Genomic DNA, 21,983 nt, shown 5'->3' on the forward strand with positions numbered 1-21,983 from the left:
GCTGTGTAACCTTGAATAAGCAACCACCTCTCTGCACCCCCATTTCTTTACTAAAAAGTGTTGAACTATGACATATGATTCTAATCAATGATTGTCACCCCACTGTATACAGAGAGCATCTCCTTTAGAAAGCAGACTCATTTCCACAGGTATTGTCTTTTTCACTTTGCAATGGTAGATAACATGTCTACAATTGAGAATTTAATACTTATTCCCTATGTGATTTGATTTTAGCTACATTTTAATACCTATGCCAATTAACAGAATTCATGAAATAATAAAAACGAAAAAGTCCATACTTAAATCAAAATTAGTTTTCTTCTATTGCCCCAAATGGCAATGCAATTTTCCACTAACACTTACTGCGCTTCATTGTGAAGTGTGAGATCATTTCTCATTGGAGTAGTTCATGGAAGTTCATTTCATTTCTTTTTAATATAATGGTATAGTTTCTATGAGTTTATTGTATTTTCACTGAGTTAAACTTTAAGTAGGTCGTTTTGAAATCTGAAGGTTAAAATTCAATTCTAACATTACCTCATGGAACCATATTGGTTGAGAAATCTGTTTATTATGAAAATTTGACAATCATACTCTCTTATTTCAATTTCCTATCTGCTATGGAAATTTGCAAAGAAAAGCTTAAAAGACTATTCTCTTAATTTTTACAGCTTAGAAAACAAAATTTTAATATTTTATTTTTACTTTACAATCTTTAAAAACATTGTTTCTAACCAGAGCATCTTAGTCCTTCTATAGTTGTACACTATTGAAAAGTTTTATAGAACTCACAGAGGCTTAATATCAAATACAAACATTATTCTTTCCAGTTTACATTCATTCTCAGGTAAAGAAAAATTATTTCAAATAAAACACACCGTGTACCATTTAAACATCTGACAATAGCAAATGCTAGGGAAATGCTCAATAAATCACTGACACTTAGAAATACCAGTCAATTTTTTTCTATATAACCTCATCACCAAGAAATCAAAATAAGTACACTAAGCATCCATTTCAAACTATTGAATATTCAAGCATAACTGTTTTCATTTAAATTAACAAAAATGCATATTAAATTAAACTTACCAAGAAAATTTTATTTATTTTGCTAACATTCATTTTTTAAAAAGAAAACAATCTTATCATTAAATGAATTCATATCCTGCTCAAATAGCAAATACAATATAGAATTCAACCAAAAATAGGATAGCAAATCAATTTAACAAGAACCTGATATGACGCTGAATTATTACAAAATTCTTCTTTTTCATTTTTGCCAAAAGAGAGTGTGGCATCCTTGAAAAAGATAATCACTACTATTCAGAATGATGATCCAAAGGCAACCTAATCTTTAATCCTTTAATATCAGAAACTATTACACTGTATTATATTAACACGAGAAAATACTTTTATACATTCATATTTATAAAATGTAAAATATTTTATACATTCATTCATTTAACAGACATTTACTGGATTAATATTTTATAAAAATAAGTTTAGCAAAAAATTCAGTTTTTGTAGCCAACAAGTTAGAATAAACGAGCACTAGCTGCCACACACACTTCACAAATGAAAATAATCCTATTTCTGAAAACTCCTGGAACTCTGAAAACTGCAAAGATCAAAAGATCAAGATCATCTAACTTAAAGATTCAAAAGCAAACACTAAGTAAAAATGTACATAAACATCATATAGTGGAGGAGCCCAAAGTGGGGTGGGGAGAGGGGGTACTTGTCCTGTTTATCCATTATATTCAATATATAGTTTGTAATTTAATCAATTTCTTGACAAAATGGGTGGTAGCTCACATTCAGAATTTACTAATTATAATGAGCTAGTTACTACAGACAAAGCATTAGAAAGATTGTCTTTGCTTCTTGGTTAAAATTTTGCTTAAATTTTAGAATTACAATTAGAATTACTGCTGTCATTTTCACTTGCTTCTTATGGTTCTCTTTCTTAGAAGGACATCTTGTCGTCAATGGACAGGGTTCAGAAAACTTACTATGGACTGTGAATTTAGAGAATTATGAAGGACAAAGTTGCCATATCACAGGAAAAGTCAAAAAACTGAGGATATGTAAAGATTGAGACTAGTATTTGAAGTATATTACCTGTTCCAAGTTTTGAAGGCATTGCTGGCGCGTTTGAAAAGATATCCTTCCATAACAATGCCATTTGCAGCATCTACATTATATTCTAACTTAGAATCATCACTGGAGAAATCCTAGACAAAATAACACATAAAAAAGTTCATATGATTTGACTAAGTTCTCTTGACAACAAATTTAACCTAGAGAAACAACTCAAATGATAGAAAGCTTTGTATTAAGATAGTTACTTCAACAATATTCATACAAAAGGGGGATACCTAAATGTTCAATAACAGAACAATGCTTCACCATATTATAAGTAATATAAATCAGTGGGATAGTATGCAATGATTGTGATGATGATATAAAAACATAGATGATTACATAGAATATACTCTAAAAGAGAAAACAATATAAATTGTTTATATTATATAACACTGATTACAAGCACAAAATAATCTGTACACAAACAGACAATGGAAATAGCTAAATTTAATAGAGTGCTATGTTTAAAATGTTTTCATTTATCCCAATACTTTATGGTGATGTGTGCTCACAATTTAATAAAAAGGAATATGGATATATTTAACTGGGATTATTTAAATGTACCATTATCTTCTAAATACATTACTACTATGGTAGTTTTTAAATCTCATAGGAGTAGTAACTCTGCAATTTGGGAGTTCAGAAACAAGATAAAGGCCTTTTTTTCCTAAAATAAAATTTAGTTTTGCAAAAGAGAAGAACCACAGTTTGAAGTGGGCATTCCAAACTCACTTTTTTATGAGAACTATGGTCTTCTTTCATTCTAATCATTCTTGTCTTTACTTGAACACAATTTAAACTTTCGATTTTCCTCCAAGGATTCATGAAGTTTGAAATCAGAAATCCTATATCTAAAATATTTCCTGATGAACTTCCAAAGTAATTTGAACAAAACTGTAAGACTGCTTTCCCCAAATTTAAAACTCTAAAAATCAGTCTCAGTACTTTCAAAATTACTTCTGGACTAATGATCAAAATTAGAATGCTATCCTATTAGGGCATATTAAGCCTTCTGTGCTGAGAATGTGTTTGGCAGAGGATGGACGGCCACCACTAAGAATGCTGGGATACATGGGTCCTGAACTGGAGGGGAAGCAGAGTGGCAATTATGAGTCCTTCCAAATCTAACAGTCTATGAAGATGGGAAATTGAAATGGACTAAATTCAGAATTAAAAACAAAAACTCAGCTGACATCTCTCAAAATTTAACCATAAAAAGACATGATAATCCAAAATAATCAAATGAAACAAAGTCCATAAATTAATTGCTACATTTCTTCCTACTTTGTCTTTGGAAAAAAATATCAGGAAAACTTTAATTCCTCATTTAAAATTTACTTAAGGCTATATAATTCCTTTAACTATATAGACAAGATTAAGTCAGTAATAGATATAATTGAGTGGCAACATTGTAAATGTTTCAAATGTAACATTGGCAGTTTTTTACTAACCCTGATGTGACTAAATACATAACATAAGACTTCCTTTAAAGTGCAGTACATTACAAGTATTTTTCTAATTTTCAGCTATATTTCTTGAGATAAATTAAGTCTTCGGTTTAATTATGATTAATATCAACTAATTTTATAGTACTTAAAATCTTACAGATTACATGATTTTATAATTAAAGTAACTGATAATGTCATATAAATATATAATATTAGAATTTAAATACATTAGTGAGCAGACAAATTAGGAAGGAATACTCAAAGGCAAAAGATTAAGTGAAAACTGGAAGCCAAAGAGGTAAGCAGATCAAGAAAGCCAGATTTCACCTTAAGGGCCTTTGCCTCATCAGGGAACGTGAAACTGTGGCATTGAGGCCCACTAACAGAAGGCAAGACCAAGGCTGGCCAATGAAAGGAATCTAATAGAAGCTTTCCCTTTTGAAAATACAAACAAGATAAAAAGAACCATTATTCCTACTTCAGTTCAAGTTATGCTGGAAGTCCTAGCCAATGAAGATAACAAACAAAAAATAAAAGTAAGGACTGGAAGGGAAGAAATGAGCTATCATTATTTGCAGATATGACTCAGTACACAGAATACCCAAAAAAACCCAGACTAAAGAGAGTTTAACAAGATTACTGGTTATAAAAATCAATACTGAAAATCAATTTTATTCTAATAAATAACCAAAGTAAATGGTGAGAAAAGAAATTTCTGAAAGACAACCTTTACAGTAACATTTGCAATATACGTGTCTAGGAATAAATCTAACAAAGGATATATAAGAAAATTATCAAGCTTTATGAAGGACATTCAAGAAAACTTATATGGAGAAATATTTCAAGCTCATGGATTGGAAGACAGTATAAAATAAAGATTAAAAAAAGAATGGATAGAGGAACAAATAGAGCTTCTGTTTTTGGACTATAAAAAAATAAAAAAATAAAAAATAAAATAAAATAAAAAATAAAGATAACAATTCTTTCCCAAATTGATTCACAGATCAAAGGCAATCCCAACCAAAATCCAAAAAGCTATTTTTATGCAACCTGAAAAGAGCTCCTGAAATTTATATGAGAATGTAAAACTTAGGCAGTTCACTTTTGAAGAAGAGAAGGTAAGAGGGTTTGCTTTGTCAGGTATCAAGACATACTTAAAATAATTAAAACAGCAGAGAATTGGTAAAATTAAGAGAAAGAGAAAAAAGACCAATGAAAAAGAATACAGAGCCTAAAACAGACCTTACATGTATGGAAACATGAGGTATAATAAAGGATACAACATTGAATAAAAGGGAAAGAATAAAAACTTTTTAATATCTGATTCCGGTTCAACTAGCTACCAATGTGAAAATAAAAGGAAATTGGATCTCTACCTCCAACCATACACAAAGGCCCAATTACAGATAGATTTAAGGTCTGAACATAAAAGGCAAACCTCTAAATGCTTAGAAGATTGTACAGGAGAATCTATCTTCATGATCATGGGTTGGGAAAGATTTATTAAACAATACACAAAAAATACCAAACATAAAAGACTTATTTTTAAAAACTAAATTAGAAACACATATATCCCAAAAGTAGGTGATGTCCAAATTAAGTGAAAAATTTGATCAACAGTCAAATAACCTGATGGAAAAATAGGAGAGAGACTAACAGACATTTTACAAACATGATATCAAATGATCAACAGACCTAGGGGAAGCTGCTCAATCAAGCTCATTATGACTAAAGCATAAATTAACACCACAATAAGATGTCACTGTCTACCTACAAAACTCTCACAATATGAGTAGGGAAGGAGTAATGGAAACTCTAACACAGTGCTACCTGCCGGGAATGGTGTAACATTTTGAAAAATAACTTAGCATTATCTACTAATGTTGAACATATACATACACTCTGACAGAGCAGTGTTACTCCTAGGTATAAATCCATCAGGAATGTGTACACATATCTAAAAGGCATGTACATGAATATGCATAACATCAATGTTTCCTCAATTGATTTCAATTCTTGAAAAATCTAGGTAATTATTAGACATCCTGTCCCTTAACTTTTGACTGACTCTTTTTCTTTTCCTTTTTTTTTTTCTTTACCTGTAATGCAGCCTTGTGTCAGCATTTGAGGGCAGAAAAAGGTAAGTATTCATAATGAGTAAAGATAGCATTACTTTCTTTAAGGAAAGCAGTGATTTATTGTTATTTAAAATCAAATAAATTAATCTAAGATTTAGCAATTACTACTTTTGAACATTCAGTAAAACATTAAGCTGGAAATACAACAGGAAAGATATTAAAAGAAGTATATATTCATTAAACAATTCAGTTTAAGCAAATAGTCACATTTCTACAAATACCTCTCATTTTAATTAGATTGGTCCCAATCTTTAACAATCTTTCTATGGTAATGTCATTAAAACAAGTTACCCAACAAGTAACTTAAAACAAAACAAAACACGGAGTAAGTCCTAGCTGACTATAACTAGAAGTAACTAACTTAAAGATGCCCTGTTAGAAAATCTTCCCATCTATAAAGAATGTCTCTTAGTGTTAATAACCTATCACCAACAAAAATTTTGCTTACTTTATAAATGATTTCACTTCATTCTTTGCCACTGATATCTTCTATGTCAGATCTATTTTACTGGTATTTTAAATTCTAAATAAACTGCAACATAAGTTGATTTGCTGCTCAGTACCAAGGGAACAGATTTCTTAAAGCAATGCTAGAAGTCATCTTTTTTTTTTCTTTTATGGGAAAGCACAAACACAGTTCCCCCACTACCACAAATTATGCAGCTGAGTTTCCCACATTTAAGGAAATTGCAGGGATCAGCACATGCAAAGTGCAATAAATAAGCCTCACCCTGGGAAAACCACCTTTTAGGATCAAGGTATTCCGCCGCCAAGTAAGTATAGAGGCATCTGGTTACATACTCATATTACTACATTCAATCTCCAATTCCCTCGTTTTATTTTTAGATTACTATACAAAAAGTATCATTTACTATATAAAATATTAGTAATTGAGCTCCAGGTTTACCATATTCAAAGCATTAGTATGCAGAAATAAAAAAAGGTTTCATATTTAAACTTTCATTCTTAAAAAAATATTTTTCAAATACTAGTTTAGCTAGGCTTGGGCAAATTAACAAGAAGTGTAAGTGAAATTTCAGTGTTACAAGTGCTGTCTCTGAATGACTGCATCTGTAAAGTTCCTAAAACCAAACAAACACATTGATACAAAAGTGTTTTCCCCGACCACCCACCTCCAACCTTCCCATTCCATCCCTTCTCTCTCACACAATCTCACACACACACTTTTATAGGAGTTGGTGATATCCTAATGGAAACTATGCATAGCATTTTAAATCCAACAACAGGCCACTTTTAAATTAGTTAAGACCCTAAAAGACTGAAGTTTTTATAAACTGGTTCAAGAGCAAGGTTTTCAAATATTTTGATATAAAAGAATAATAAAATACATGCCTGAATATCTGGAAAATTTTATTTTTCACAAAAAAGGGGGGAAATTTGTCTACACAATTTATTAAAGCAACTCAAAGAATTGCTCCAACACAGTGGTATCTTGCTGAAAACAATAATCAAACAATTGTGTAAAATGGTATCTCCTTCAGCTATTCCCCTGAAGTACCTTTTGTTGAATGGTAGAATGTTTTTGCTCCATCTCTCTTTTCTCCTTTGCTGCATCTACAACCAGTCGATCCAACTATAAAGGGGGGAGGACAAAATTATATAATTTTAAAAATTCAAGACAAAAGATATGATTATTTTTTTAAATCACACTCCCAGAAAGTCAGTAAATTTAAGTTTACTTAAAGAGGCATTTTGGCTAAATTTTAAAGTTCTTTTTTTTTTTCTGGTATCAAATCCAAAACTACTCTAGGGAAAATTTTTCTAAGAAGAGTCATGGTTCCAAGCAAATGTGACAGGAGGCCTTGTCAAGGGCACAAAAGAGGTAACAAGTTCACTCCTTGAATAAGGAAAATGACTCTAGCCTAAGTCACCTGCTGACCCACTCTGCAATTGCAGCAGTTAGAATCAAAGATAGAATAAAGATCCACTGGTGATTTTTCCCCCAAAACAGCAAAACATAGCAGCCAAGCTAGTATAGGGCAGTTCTCACAAGTGCAATGTAACATAATAGATACTTCCAATCACTCAAGATGCTTCATGTTTTTTCAAGTCACTTCCTAATGTTATAATCAAATCTAAAAGGTAAAAAAAAATAATTCACCAGATAAAAGAGAAAGCTAAAAAATTTATAATGGTAATAATCATAATTATAGGATAGTAATCATTCTTAAGACCAGGGTATAAAATCAACAAGTTTTAAGGTTCTTTAAAAGTTCAAAAAACTTATGACATCATAAAACCCCATTTTTATTTCTTATTCCTTTACACTGGAAAAGATGATTTTCCATCAGGAGAAAACTATCTGATTTCCAGTATTACTGACAAAGGCACTGGCTTCTTGAACTCCTCTTTGCTGGAATAAGAAACAACTGGATTATAGAAATATCATTTGACCCAGTAATTCCACTCCTAGGAATTTATCTGGAGAAAACAAGATCCCTCATTCAAAAAGACATATGTTCATTGCTGCACTAAATACAATAGCCAAGATATGGAAGCAACCTAAGTGTCCATCAGTAGATGAAATGTATAAAGAAGAGGGGGTACATATATACAGTGGAATACTATTCAGCCATAAGAAAGAAACAAATCCTCCCATTTGCAACAACATGGATGGAGCTAGAGGGTATTATGCTCAGTGAAATAAGGCAGGTGGAGAAAGACAAATATCAAATGATTTCACTCATTTGTGGATATAAAAACACAGCAAAACAGAAGGAACACAATAGCAGTAGACTCACAGACACTGAAAAGGGACTAGTGATTACCAAAAGGGAGAGGTTGGGAGGATGGGTGGGGAGGGAGAAGGGAATTAAGGAGCACTATAATTTGTAATCACAATACAGGTAGGTCACAGGGACAGTAGCACAGGATGGAGAATACAATTAATGACTCTGTAACATCTTACTACACTGATAGACAATGACTGCAATGGAGGGAGTGAGGACTTGATAATATGGATGAATGGTGAACCACTGTGCTGTGTTTGTGAAACCATCATAATATTGTTCATCAATGATACTTTGATTAAAAAAAAGAAAAAACAAATGCTTGGATTATAAAATTCTCCATTATGTTTAGGAGTAGGGTCCACTCCTCTAGATTTTTGTCATTTTATCTTTGAACTCCTATCACCTCTATCTGATTAATCTGTGATAAATGAGTAAGTCACAATGTAAATAACAACAGAAAAATGGAGAAAGATAAAGTATTAAATATCCAAATGTTTTAACAGATATCCTTTAAAAACTTAATTGAGCTTTCTTAAAAATCTATTTGATCCTTTATTCACTATCACAAATGTTTTTTCTACATGACAATAATTTTGGCCACAAAAGCTTAATATCACTGAATAGTAATAAAGAATAAAAAATTTTTTAAAACTACTGAAACAGAACTATCACTATTATAAAACATTTGATTTAGATGACATGCAATCTACTTCAGCTTAGGATCTAAGGTATATATGTCTTAGTGACATGTAACATTGCTTTAATGGGTACATGATGCACTAGGAAGATATCCTCAATAGTTTCTTACAGGGAATGAGTAGAATAGTCATTATACAATGGCCCTATACATCTCTTCATCTGGCTGTTAACTTGTATCTTTTACAGTATCCTTTATTACTGGTAAACGTAAGTATTTTCTTGGGTTCTGTGAGCTGTTCTAGCAAATTAATTGAACCTAAGGGGGACGTTGTGGGAACCTCCAATCTGTAGCAAGTTGGTCAGAAGCACAGGTAACTGCCTGGGGTTTGCAACTAGCATCTGGAGTAGGAGGTGGAGGGTAGTCTTGTAGAATGGAGCCCTTAACCTGGGGAATCTGGTGCTGTCTCCGGGCAGATAGCATCAGAATTGAGTTGAGTTCTCCGACATGCTGTTGGTGTCTGAGAATTGCTTGGTGATGTATGTGTGAAAAGACTCCCCCACTGCACACACACACACACACACTGGAATCAGGTCTCAGAACCCAAAAGGAGTTAAGCATAGCTCACCCATCACATTTGGTGTCGGAAGTGAGATCTGTCAGAACAGCCCAGGCTCACATAAATATGTGGTTTTTGAAGAGAAAGAATGAAAGGGCAAGGGATAAGGAACCTTTGATGCTTGAATGGCTACCTAGTCATCCATGGTATGAAACAGCAGCTGAGTTGCAATCAGGTACTAAAGGTAAAAGTTATCAGTGGAATTTAGAAATGGCAGTGGACCCAACTCCTAAGGACTTGGCTCATTGGATTAGTAAGGAAATGTAAACTAATAAGAAGCAGGCTAAATTCACCATTCCCTCGTTATTGTTATCTGTAATAGTCAAATTGAAAATAAAAGAAAGCACTGGGTCAGAGCTTGATGATGAACCAAGCTCGGATTTGGGTCAATCTGAGCTTCTATTAGCCTCAAAGCTGCCTAGAAAGGGAAAAATTATGTCAGAGCAACAGGAAGTACCTCTGAGACCTCTGGTCACCAAGAAGACAGTTAATGTAGGGGGAGGTGAAAACCAGGAAATGACTGAAACCAGGGGATACAGTGTGAAAGAATTGGCTCATTATATAGATTGGTATCACCAGCTTCCTGAAGAACCTTTACTAAAGTAGATTGTAAGAGTAACCAGTTTGGGGCTGTGTCTTTGGTTTTGAGTGCTTCAGAGTGGAGGAGCATGTTTGGGATGACCCAAGACCCACAGCTCACTATTGAACAATCACAGATGGCTGTAGGTGATCCAGATGGGAGGTTATTCTTAAGGGAACAGCCAGCCTGGTGGACTGAATAAAAGCCACTGAGAGGTCTGTTTATCCTGAGAAGGGGGAATGCCCAGCTTCCCCTATGAATGCCAAATGGAAAACCCCAGGTGAAGCAGCTGATATCGCTTCATAGGCAAGCCATGTGGTTTTATGATGACTGAGATATTCACCCACTGACTATTCCTGTTGTACAGGTTATGATGAATGCTGTGATTAAGGGGGCCCCTGTTACATGGGCACCCCATGTAACTTTACTGCTACAAAATCGAACAGTTCAAGAAGATGTCAGATTTGTTATCTCAGCTTCCCTGCATGGGTCTTACTGATAACAAGAGCATTAAAGTAATTAAGAAAATGGGGAGGGACAAAGGAGAGAGTAAAGGGACTCGGCCCAACAGAGTGCAAGTCTTCAATGGTTATTGAAAAATGGGATGAATAAAGCAGACACTGACTGGGCTAAAACAAAGGTGTTAATGCAGCACTACCAGAGACTGGGTGGGCCAGTGGGGCCCCCTATTGTTTCCCCAACATTACAGAGGCTCAAACAAGTCCACTCTATCTACCCCAGTTTGGAGGAATTTAAAAAGCCTAAAGGTCAAGATTACAATGAGAAACCCTAACCTGGAATCCCTTGGGGTGCTGGTCAGGCAGGTTAATCCACTTAAACATGGACAAAAGGACCAGGGTCTTCTGGCTACACCCCCATCCCGGGACCTGAGGCCATTTGCACATGTATGGGTAAAATGGCTAGGGGGAGGAGAAGAAACTTTCCTGGGACTCCTTGATATGGGAGTCCATTGCACTGTAATTCCAAAACCTATAGGTATAAAGGCTTATCAGGGGCTAAGTAGATTGGGAGGATATGGAGATGCAAAGGTAGATGAGATTAAGGTGAAAGTTTGGATGAAAACTGGAGTATTTGAGCAGAGGTGGTTGCATCTGCTTTATCTGAATGTATTATTGGGATGGATATTACCTCTGACTGGGATTGTTTCCCCTACTAATACTGTAAAACAGAAGGCACATAAGCCCACCCTCAGGCCAGTTTTAATTGGACAGGCTAAATAGGAACTGCTATAACTGTCCAAGCCCACCCAGGCAATTAACTTGAAGCAACAGAGAATACCCGGCAGACAAAAAGAGATCACAACTTTAATTAGTGACACGCTAGAAGCTGGAGTGCTGCTGTCCACAAATTCACTGTACAACAGTCCTATGTGGCCTGTGAAATAGGTAGATGGCTTGGGGAGACTAACAGTAGACTACTGAGGCCTAAATAAAGTTGTACCACCCATAACCTCAGCAGTTCCAGACATGGGCTCAACCACACAGAAAATACAGCAGGTCAAAGAAGACTGGTCGTCTGTGATTGACCTTGCAAATGCTTTCTTCTCCACCTCTGAAAACAGTCAACCACAGTTTGCCTTCATATGGGAAAAAATCCCAATTTACTTTTACAGTGATACCACAAGGTTATGTGAACTCACTAGCTTACTGTCATGACTTGGTCAGGAGGGACTTGGACTTGATGCAGGTCTCGAGTATAATAATACACCATATACTGAAGACAGTACGATAATATCAGAAACAGAAGAGCATGCCAGGATTGATTTGAACACAACAGTGACATATAGGACCAACCAAGACTGGTTAATAAATCCAACACAGGTTCAAGGGCCTGCTCAAACAGTGAAATTCTTAGGAATAACATGGGGAGGAGTCCCCTGGGATACTGTGCAAGTGACTAAGAATAAACTGCTGTCACTACTCACCCCTAGAATCCACACAAGAAGCCCAGCATTTGGTTGGTTTATTTGGATTTTGGAAGACACATATTCCACACCTGGGAATATTGCTAGCTCCCATCTGTAAGACTACACAAAAGAAAGCTATATTGGAGTGGGGACCTGAACAAAAGCAAGCCATGCCTGAATTACCAAAGGCAGTCACGCTCTCGGCACCTTTGAGCCCTTATGACTCCCACTCAGACTCAAGATCTTGGAAGTGGCAAAAGTCCAGGAGCACTTCCCAGTGGCAACTGTTGGGATCTGGGACCAGAAAATTTCCAGCTGCTGCTGCCCAGTATGCAACATTTGAAAGACAACTATTAGCATGCTATTGGGCATTAACTGAGACTGCCTCAATGACTGAAGGACATAAAATAATCTTGAAACCTGAGCTACTCAAAATGTCTTGGGTGATGTCAGAGAAACACTCTAATAAGGAAGGCAGTGACCAGAAGAGTTCCATAATAAAATAGAAATGGTTCATATAGGAGCATTCAGCCAGGAGAATGCAAGGAGGCCCACACCATATCTATGAGCAGACAGTCACTAGGACCAACACTGGAGCCACCTGATGAGCTGCCAGAATTGACTGCTCCATGGGCTGTACCCTATGAATGGCTCTCAGCTGAACAGCAAAGAGCTGCTTGGTTTACAGATGGCAGTTCCAAGATGAATGGACAATATCCTGTTTGGAAAGCTGCTGCCTTAAGACCAGAGGATGGCAAGGCTCTGGTTGAAGAAGGTAAGAACGATTCAGCTCAGAGGCTGAACTGCATGCTGTTTTCCTGGCAGTGATGGAAAAATTGAACAATGAAAAAAGCCCCTATGTTTAGATTTTTACTGAATCATGGGCTGAAGCCAATGGCCTGGCTATATAGTCAGGTAAATGGGCAATGGAAAACTGGACTATTAAAGAATGTCCATGTGGGGTGCAGCCCTTTGGAAATCACTCTGGAAATTTGAGGGGCATATTAAAGAAGGACAAGTTGATACCCATCAGAAGAGCCCCCTTCCTGAATCAGAAGGTGATTGGAACCACCAAATGGACCTGTTGGTGCATTCCCTGGAGGTGGCCACCTGTGTCAATGAAATGAGTGGACATGGGGGAACTGTAGCAATGCAAAGATAGGCTGAGTCTAGACATATTCCTCTTGCACCCTGTGAAGCACAGAATGCCAACAAGAACTGTTCCATCTGTCAACAAGAGAGACAAACACTGCAGTTGGCTATGGGGAAAATTCCCCAGGGGGGGAAGGCCCCACACATAGCTGGCAAGTGGATTATATTGGACCAATGCCAGTAGCCCCTGGGGGCTATAAATGGATCCTAACTAGAATAGACACTTATTCTGGACTGGGCTTTGCATACCTGATGGTAGATGCAAATGTTCAAAATATTGGATTGGAATAGAAGATACCATTATCAATTTGGACCACCAAATTACATGTGTTCAGACCAAGGGACATACTTTACAGCCCATAGTGTCCAACAGTGGGCCAAGAGACATCACATCAGATGGACACACCATGTTGCATATCATCCTCAGAGCAATGGTTTAACAGAAAACTGGAATGGACAGTGAACAGTTGCTGTCTAAAATGGGGGGAGATAAAGGCATGAGGGGCTGGCTTACACACCTTTAAGGGTGTGTACTCACAATTAGGGGGGCTAAGGAAGGGTCCCCACTAGATAGATTTCTCCACTTTTCTGGGGGACTTGGGGAAGAGGGAGTGGGGAGTATGCTAGTGAGACTATATAGTTCTTCGCCATATCTCTGCAACTTTCTACTTGATGCACTGGTCCCAGGACCACGGCTGCAACTGTGCCAGAAGCAGAGAAGAGAGAGACTGCATCTCTCTTTGCCCTTTCCTCTTTTCTATTAGCCAGAATTTGTATATGATGGTTAAAGCTTCAACACACATTTTTTACATGAGGTAGAATCAAATGATACAGTAGGCCGGGTCCCTGCAAATCAAGTGACCACTATATGAGCCCTTTGACTTTACATAGGAGAAATAAAATTTTATCTTGTTGAAGCTACTACTATTTTCAGTTTTATATCACATGTAAACAAACCTAATCTAAATTTATATACCCAGACAGGACAATTAGCAGAGATTAAAAGTCTGGTGATTTGTTGGCTTCTTACAATAGATAAAGTTTTTTGGGGCAGGGAAGAGTATCTCTGTAATCCATGGCATATGCGCTGCATACTATCCTTTTTTTCCCCATAATATCTCAAACACACGAGCAAACATGCATAGGCCATAATTATTTTTGGTCAATTAGTGCAATTCTCATTCTACTCTTACTTTTCTCCCATTTCCCTACACTATACTTTTCATCCTTAACCTCCTTTCCTCAATAGGTAACCTGAACCATTTGAGGAAATAAAATCACCTAAAAATTGATACTATTAAATCCAGAAAGCTCACCAATTAACAAAACAGAATGTCTCAGGATAGATTAAATAAAAAGTTCTGATCAGATATCAAAAATAATTTGAACCTCATGAAGTTTCTATATAATATCCTTATATATATATATGTATAATTCATGCATGCACACATGTATATAAAGTGAAAAAGTTCCCCAGAGTTCTGTAATCTTAAGATTCTAAAATTTTATTATTCAAGGTAGCAAAATATGTACTTTTATGAAAATAAAAAGTTCTAACTCAAATGAAAAACCATGTAGGACAGTAACTCAATTATCCAAATGTAAGAAATGAAAAATTCAGCTATGGATACTGTAAAACTGACACTTTGCTTATAAATTCTCCTTTTCAGTACCTTCATATACTATCTACAACATATTTTCTAACTTCAATCTCAATTTTTAACCCATACATAAATCTGCAGTACCATAAAATATCTTCATTAAATAAATGAAATGTCAAATTTCCCATATGTTACATTTCTTTTTAAATACACCTATTGGAGCAAAGGTTACAAAAACAAAAATAAACAAGTGGGACTATACCAAACTAAACCGAACTACCCAATTCTACCCAATTAAAACATGCGCAGAATATCTAAGGAGACATGTTTTCAAAGAAGACACACAGGTGGCTAACTGGCACAGGAAAAGATACTCAACATCACTGATCACCAGAAAATGCTAATCAAAACCACAAGGAGGTATCACCTCATATATGTTAGAATGACTGTCATCAAAAAGACAAGAGATAACAAGTGTTGGCAAGTATGTGGAGAAAAGGGAACCCTTGTAAACTCAGAAGGAATGTAGGTGCAGCTGCTATGGAAAACAATACAGACGTTCCTCAAAAATTAAAAATAGAACTGCCATATGATCCAGCAATTCCACTTCTGGATATTTATCCAAAAGAAACAAAGACATTAATTTGAAAAGATATCTGCATCCCTAAGCTCATTGCAGCATTATTTACAATAGCCAAGGCATGGCAACAACCTAAGTGTCCACCAACAGATGAATGAATAAAGAAAATGGGGTACATATACACAACGGAGTATTATTCAGCCATTTAAAAAGAAGGAAATTCTGTCTTCTGTGACAACGTGGATGGATGCAGACAGTATTGTGCTAAGTGATATAAGGCAGACAGAGAAAGACAAATACTATATGACCTCACTGATAGGTAGAATAGAAAACCAAACAAACTCATGGACACACAGAACAGATTGGAGGTTGCCAAAGGTAGGGTAGGAAGTGGGCAAAATGGGTGAAGAGGGTCAAAAAGTACAAACTTTATGTTATAAAAACTCCTGGGTATTTAATGTACAATATAGTAAATACAGTTAATAATACTGTGTTAAACATTTGACATTTGCTAAGAGATTAGATCTTAAAAGTTCTCATAGCAGGAAAAAAATGTTTTTAACTGTTAAAGGAGCATTTATACATATATTGATCATTTTGTACACCTGAAATTAATAATGTTATATGTCAATTATATCTCAATTTTTTAAAATCCAGATATCAATGTAGAATACAGAATTAGGAAATATAGTACATTACCTGTGCACCAAGATCTTTCATGTAGGGCCCAAGTTCACTAAATAGATCATATCCTTGATGAAAGAAGGCCAAATGGGCATACATAAAGGATAACATCTAACAGGAGAAAAAAAGATTAGCATCTTAAAATCAATTCTTAGATGGATATTCTAATATTGTTAAAGACCTTGATCCTACCTAATGTTTAAAAATTATTCTACAAGAGCCCAATATATCAGACCTATTTAAAATTAAACTGAGTCATTTTTCTTATAGAAGTATTTCAGAAATATCTGCAAATATGAGAATAAATTTTACTTAAAAGAAATTTCCAAGTGGTTTAAAATTTTAACAATGCCCCATTTTACTTGTTTAGACTGTCCAGAGAATCAAAATTTATACAGTAATAATTCAAAGAATCAAGCTTTTAAGAGCTCCACCATCTTCCTAGGTATATTGTAAAGTATCTGTGTGCCTTTACTTCAGCCACACTCACTGACAAAACCTTAAATTGTAAATAAGACATTAAAAGATTAGAAGGAGAAATATGAAGCTCTCAACATGCAATTACGAGCACTTTACAACCTACTAGATGACTTAAGCACAACCTGAAGTAGAGGAATACTCATTTTTTTCCCCCAAGATAACAAATAAAATGAGTCAATCAAATTTCCAATATGGAAGTCTCATTATATTCATTCTAAAAATCCTAAAACATTGTTAGTAGAGTAAAAAAATTTTTTTCCAAGTTTTCCTGTATTTTACCTATTCATGAGAGAAAAATCACCCCTATTTTTATTACTTGCTTTTACATGAAAAGGAATTATTCAGTCACAATACTGAAACAATCTTCCAAACATCCATATTATTTTTAGCAACAAGAATCCTTCAAAAGAAATCTTTTTTTGAAGAGAAAAAATTAAATAAAATACAAAGAAAAAAGGACAAAGTTCACTAAAAGATTATTCTGGAATTAGACAGTGGTGGTTGTACAACTGTGAAATTAAAAATACTGAATTTTATAAAAAAGAGAGGGAGAGATTAATAGTTATGACTACATAAAACTGTAAAATATGCCTGCACATCAAAACATATAATAAGCATATTAGAAGATAAATGATAAACCAGAAGATTCAGAACAAAAGGTTAATAGTCTTAGCATATAAGAGATATTACAAACCAGTGTATGAAAAACTGAAAAAGAGACAGAAAATGAGACAAAGAACAATAAACATATGCAACACAAGTGGCCAAATATATATATATATATATATATATATATGGAAAGAATGCTCAAACTCATTTATACTAAATGCAAAATTGAACAATGAGATGACATTTTGTCTACCAAATTGTGAGTAGAGTGGGGCAAACTAAACCCCCAACTAATACCTGGTGCTGGTAAAAGGAAAATGTTCACTTTGAGCTGTGTAACCTTTAAAATATAACAATATTTTTTATTGATTAAATGTGTAAACTCTCTTGACTAAGTAAACACCTGTCTTAATCTATCCCGCTATTCCTTAATGTCAAACATGGAAATTATTTAATAATCTGTTAATAAGTGAAGTTAATTGATGGTATATTCAAGGTCAGTAAACCATGACCTGCAAACTATATACAGATCCATCACCTGTTTTTGAATGACCTATAAGCTATTAATGGTTTTAACATCTGTAAACAGTTGAGGATATGAAAAGAAGACATGAAACTCATGACACATGAAAAATACATGAAATTCAAATTTCCATGTCCATAAAAATAGATTTATTGAAACACAGCTATGTATGTATTGCCTATGGCTGCTTTCTCATTACACAGCACAGTGGAGTAGTTGTAATACAGATGACATGGACCAAAAACCTAACGTACTTACTACCTAGCCCTTCAAAAAAAAAAAAATGTGTGCATCCCTGATATATTCATGTAAGAGAATTCTACTTGGCCACAAAAGTCATAATTAAATAATTATTTAATCATTAAAAAATATTTAATGATACATGATGACTCGGGTTATTAGTGAAAAAATTAAGTTATAAAACAGTATATAGGAATGATTCCTATTTTGTTTAAAACATTATATGGAACTTTAAAAGGCACATATACATGTTCACTCATGTAAACATACACACACACAGAAAGAGAGAAAAAAGCTGAAGATATATGCCAAGACACCAGCAATGGTTCTCCCTTGGTATTAGGATTTTTAAGTATTTTAATTTTTTCTTCATACATTTTATTTTCCAATTTTCTACAATTAACATACATTGTTCTCAATCTGCAGAAGGAATGAGGTTAACAGCAAGTCAAGTGTACATATCTGATACAAAATAACAAATACAGAATTTAGGGGAAAGTTAGGTGGAGACTAGGATCAAAAGCAACAAATACACCTTTTCAGGAAAAAAGAAAAAACCTTAGTGAACAAAATCAGAGAAGAGAAATCATCTCTAAGATTCTCAAAATACAAAAGGGTGCAATGCCATATCACTACCATCCCCTGCCTTTTTAGCTTTAAGGCAAAAAAGAAGGGCAAATTAAAAAATCATTAGCACCATGGTGTAGAGGCTCAGAAATAAAAAGTGATCCTCAAATTTCACCCCATTTGTTTTCTAACTGCACTCCGAAGAAAAACCAAAAGGTTGATATATTATCAACAACCCTAAGAGGAAAATTCTGTAAATGATATTATTTACGTATGCCCTCATCCTTAAATATTTAAATGTCTGTTTTAAGGAGCTCACAGTGCATTAATAGATGAGATACACATAAATAACTATAACATGAAGAGTTAAGGGACATAAAAGAAATACAAAAAGATCAATATGATTAATTATGAACCTGGAAAAGGTACATACATACAAACACACATATATGATGCTACTTAAACACTTAAATATATATTTAGTTTCACATTAAAATATGTAAAAAAATAATTTCAATGAATATCTTACTGATTTTAGGATTTCTGATCTCCTTTTTGATTGAAGGACATTAATCTAAGAGAAAATATACTTGGTTAATAACCTATGTATTATTTTAAAAACTAATCACAATGCAATATTGTAAAATTTGCTTATTCTAATGGTGTAATACTTTTCCAGAAAAGTACAAAGTTCTACTTTTTTACCCTTTGACCTGCTTTTTGCAAAAACAGTTAAGACAAACACACCAATGAAACTGTCATCCATTTTTCAGCTTAAAGAAAAATTGGCCATGCTTGATAGACATTTAAATTTCTTGGAATCCCATCTTTACCTCACTTTCCTTATCTAATTGCTCATTAAGACCCTTCAACATATATCCTTAAGGTAAATTCTCATCACTTTCATCACCACCACCAACCATCACCACATCTTTTCTCGACTTGTTACAACAGTCTGAGCTAGGCTGTTACCACCCTTGACTCCCCAAATCTTCCAGCTCCCTCCCCCTAGCCTGCAAGGCCCTTTGGAATAAGGCTCCTGACCACCTCTTCAACATAGTGTTCTACCTCCTTCCCCCATTTCATACTCCAACCACAACCCAAGACCACTGCCACCTCACTGCCCTCATTCTTGGTTGTTTGGTCTTCATGTCTTCATTTTCTATCCAGATGGTCCTGAGCCTCTCTCTTACCAATCAGATCTCAGCTTAAATACTATCTCCTCACAAAGACCTAAAGCAGGCCCTTAGACAAAGTACATCAAGCCTATCTATTTTCTTCATAGCATCTATAATACCTTCAATTTTCTCATTTACTTATGTCTTTTCCCCAGCTAAAGTGTAAGACCCATGAGTTCAGGGCCTTGTCTTATTGCCAGGAGTCTTCCCCAAGTAGTACATAGCAAAGATTCAAAATACTTCAGTAATTAATAGGGAATATTTTAATTAGACTAAAACTTCTGAAAGATCAGTAAATTATTAAAAGTTGCCTTTTGTTGTATCTCTCCCAACTTTACAAATTCATAACATTTTGTATTTGTTTATTATCAATTTAATAACATGTTTCATTAAGAATCACTTTGCTAATATTGCCAAAAGATAACAGAATATTTATCCTTATTAAATTTTTATTGAGAGAGTTGACATATAATTGGCTTCAGCTGTACAACATAGTGATTTGACAATTATATAGAATTTATATCAATTATAATACAAATACAATTATAAATATACAACTGTATATATAATTACATAAACTACAAAATGCTCACTGTAAGTTTAGTTACTGTCACTATAGAAAGTTGTTACAAAAAGTGTTTATTCAGGTCCTCTGCCCATTTTTTAATAAGATTATTTGGCTTTTCGGTGTTGAGTTGTACGAAGTTTTTTAATATATTTTGGCTATAAACCCCTTATTGGATATATAATTTACAAATACATTCTACCATTCAGTAAGTTGTGAAAAATGCCATTGGTATTTTGATAGAGATTGCACTGAATCTATAGATTGCTTTAAATAGTATGAACATGTTAACAATATTAATTCTCCCAATCCATAAGCATGATATATCTTTCCACTTTTAAGTGTCGTCTTCAATTTCTTTCATCAGTATCTCATCGCTTTCAGAGTACAGATCTTTTACTTCTTCAGTTAAATTTATTTCTAGGCATTTCATTCTTTTGGATGCAATTGTAAATGGGATGGTTTTCTTAAATTTCTCTTTCTGATAGTTCTCTATTAGTAGATAAAATACAACAGATTTCTTTATATTGATTTTGTATCCTGCAACTTTTTGAGTTCATTTATTAGTTCTAATAGCTTTTTGATGGAGTCTTCAGGGTCTTCCATATATATAGTATCATGTCATCTGCAAATAATGACGATTTTACTTCTTCCTTACTAATTTGGATGCCTTTCATTCTTTTTCTTGAATGACTGCTATGGCTAGGACTGCCAGTACTGTGCTGAAAAAAGTGGTAAGAAAGGATGGACATCCTTGTCTTGTTCCTAATCTTAAAGGAAAGACTTTCCACTTTTCATCACTGACTACAATGTTAGCTGTGGGCTTGTCATATATAGCCTTTATTACGTTGATGTATGGTCCCTCTATACCCATTTTGTTAAGTATTTTTATCAAGGACATTGAATTTTGTCAAATGCTTTTTCTGGATCCACTGAGATGATTTGGCTTTTATCCTTTATTTTGTTAATGTAGTATATCACACTGACTGACTTGCAGATATTGAAGCATCCTTACATCACTAGAACACATCCCACTTGGTCATGGTATATGATTCTTTTAAGGTATTGTTAAATTAATTAAATTATGTTTTCTAATATTTCGTTCACAGAGTTTTTGCATCAGTGTTCATACAGAATTGGCCTGTAATTTTCTTTTCCTGTGTCGTCCTTGTCTGGTTTGGGTATCAGGGTGATGCTGGCCTTATCAAATATGTTTGGAGAAGTTCCCTCCTCTTCTATTTTTTGGCAGAGCTTGAAAAGTATTGATAAGGATTTGTCTTTGAATGTTTGGTAGGATTCACTGGTGAAGTTATCTGTTCTTGGACTTCCGTCTGTTGGGAGGTTTTTGATTACTGATCCAATCTCCTTACTAGCAATCAGTCTGCTCAGATTTTCTTCTTCTTCCTGGTTCCATCATGGAAGACTGTATGCTTCTAATAATTTATTTCATCTAGGTTGTCCAATTCGTTGGCATATAATTTTTCACAGTACTCTCTTATAACTGTCTATATTTCTCTAGAGTCAGTTGTAACTTCTCTGATTTTCTGATTTTATTTG

General features: G+C 34.4%; 1 protein-coding gene and 1 non-coding gene across 3 annotated transcripts in view; both read right to left on the reverse strand.

Annotated features, from left to right (window-relative positions):
- The window catches only part of ACAP2 (ArfGAP with coiled-coil, ankyrin repeat and PH domains 2), a 163,500-nt gene that overhangs the window by 59,096 nt on the left and 82,421 nt on the right, over positions 1 to 21,983 (reverse strand). For both annotated transcript variants that reach the window (XM_036933209.2, XM_057501373.1), the window contains 4 exons: positions 19,213 to 19,257; positions 16,280 to 16,375; positions 7,251 to 7,325; positions 2,122 to 2,234 (listed from right to left, as the gene is read on the reverse strand). In XM_036933209.2, the coding sequence (XP_036789104.2) occupies positions 2,122 to 2,234; positions 7,251 to 7,325; positions 16,280 to 16,375; positions 19,213 to 19,257 (329 nt within the window). The remainder of the gene's footprint in view (positions 1 to 2,121; positions 2,235 to 7,250; positions 7,326 to 16,279; positions 16,376 to 19,212; positions 19,258 to 21,983) is intronic.
- Positions 6,348 to 6,512, reverse strand: LOC118907129 (U1 spliceosomal RNA). Its single transcript, XR_005022723.1, has one exon. It is a non-coding gene; the product is annotated as a U1 spliceosomal RNA (small nuclear RNA).

This window comes from Manis pentadactyla, chromosome 1 (genome assembly GCF_030020395.1).
Source record: "Manis pentadactyla isolate mManPen7 chromosome 1, mManPen7.hap1, whole genome shotgun sequence".
NCBI classification, from domain to species: Eukaryota; Metazoa; Chordata; class Mammalia; order Pholidota; family Manidae; genus Manis; species Manis pentadactyla.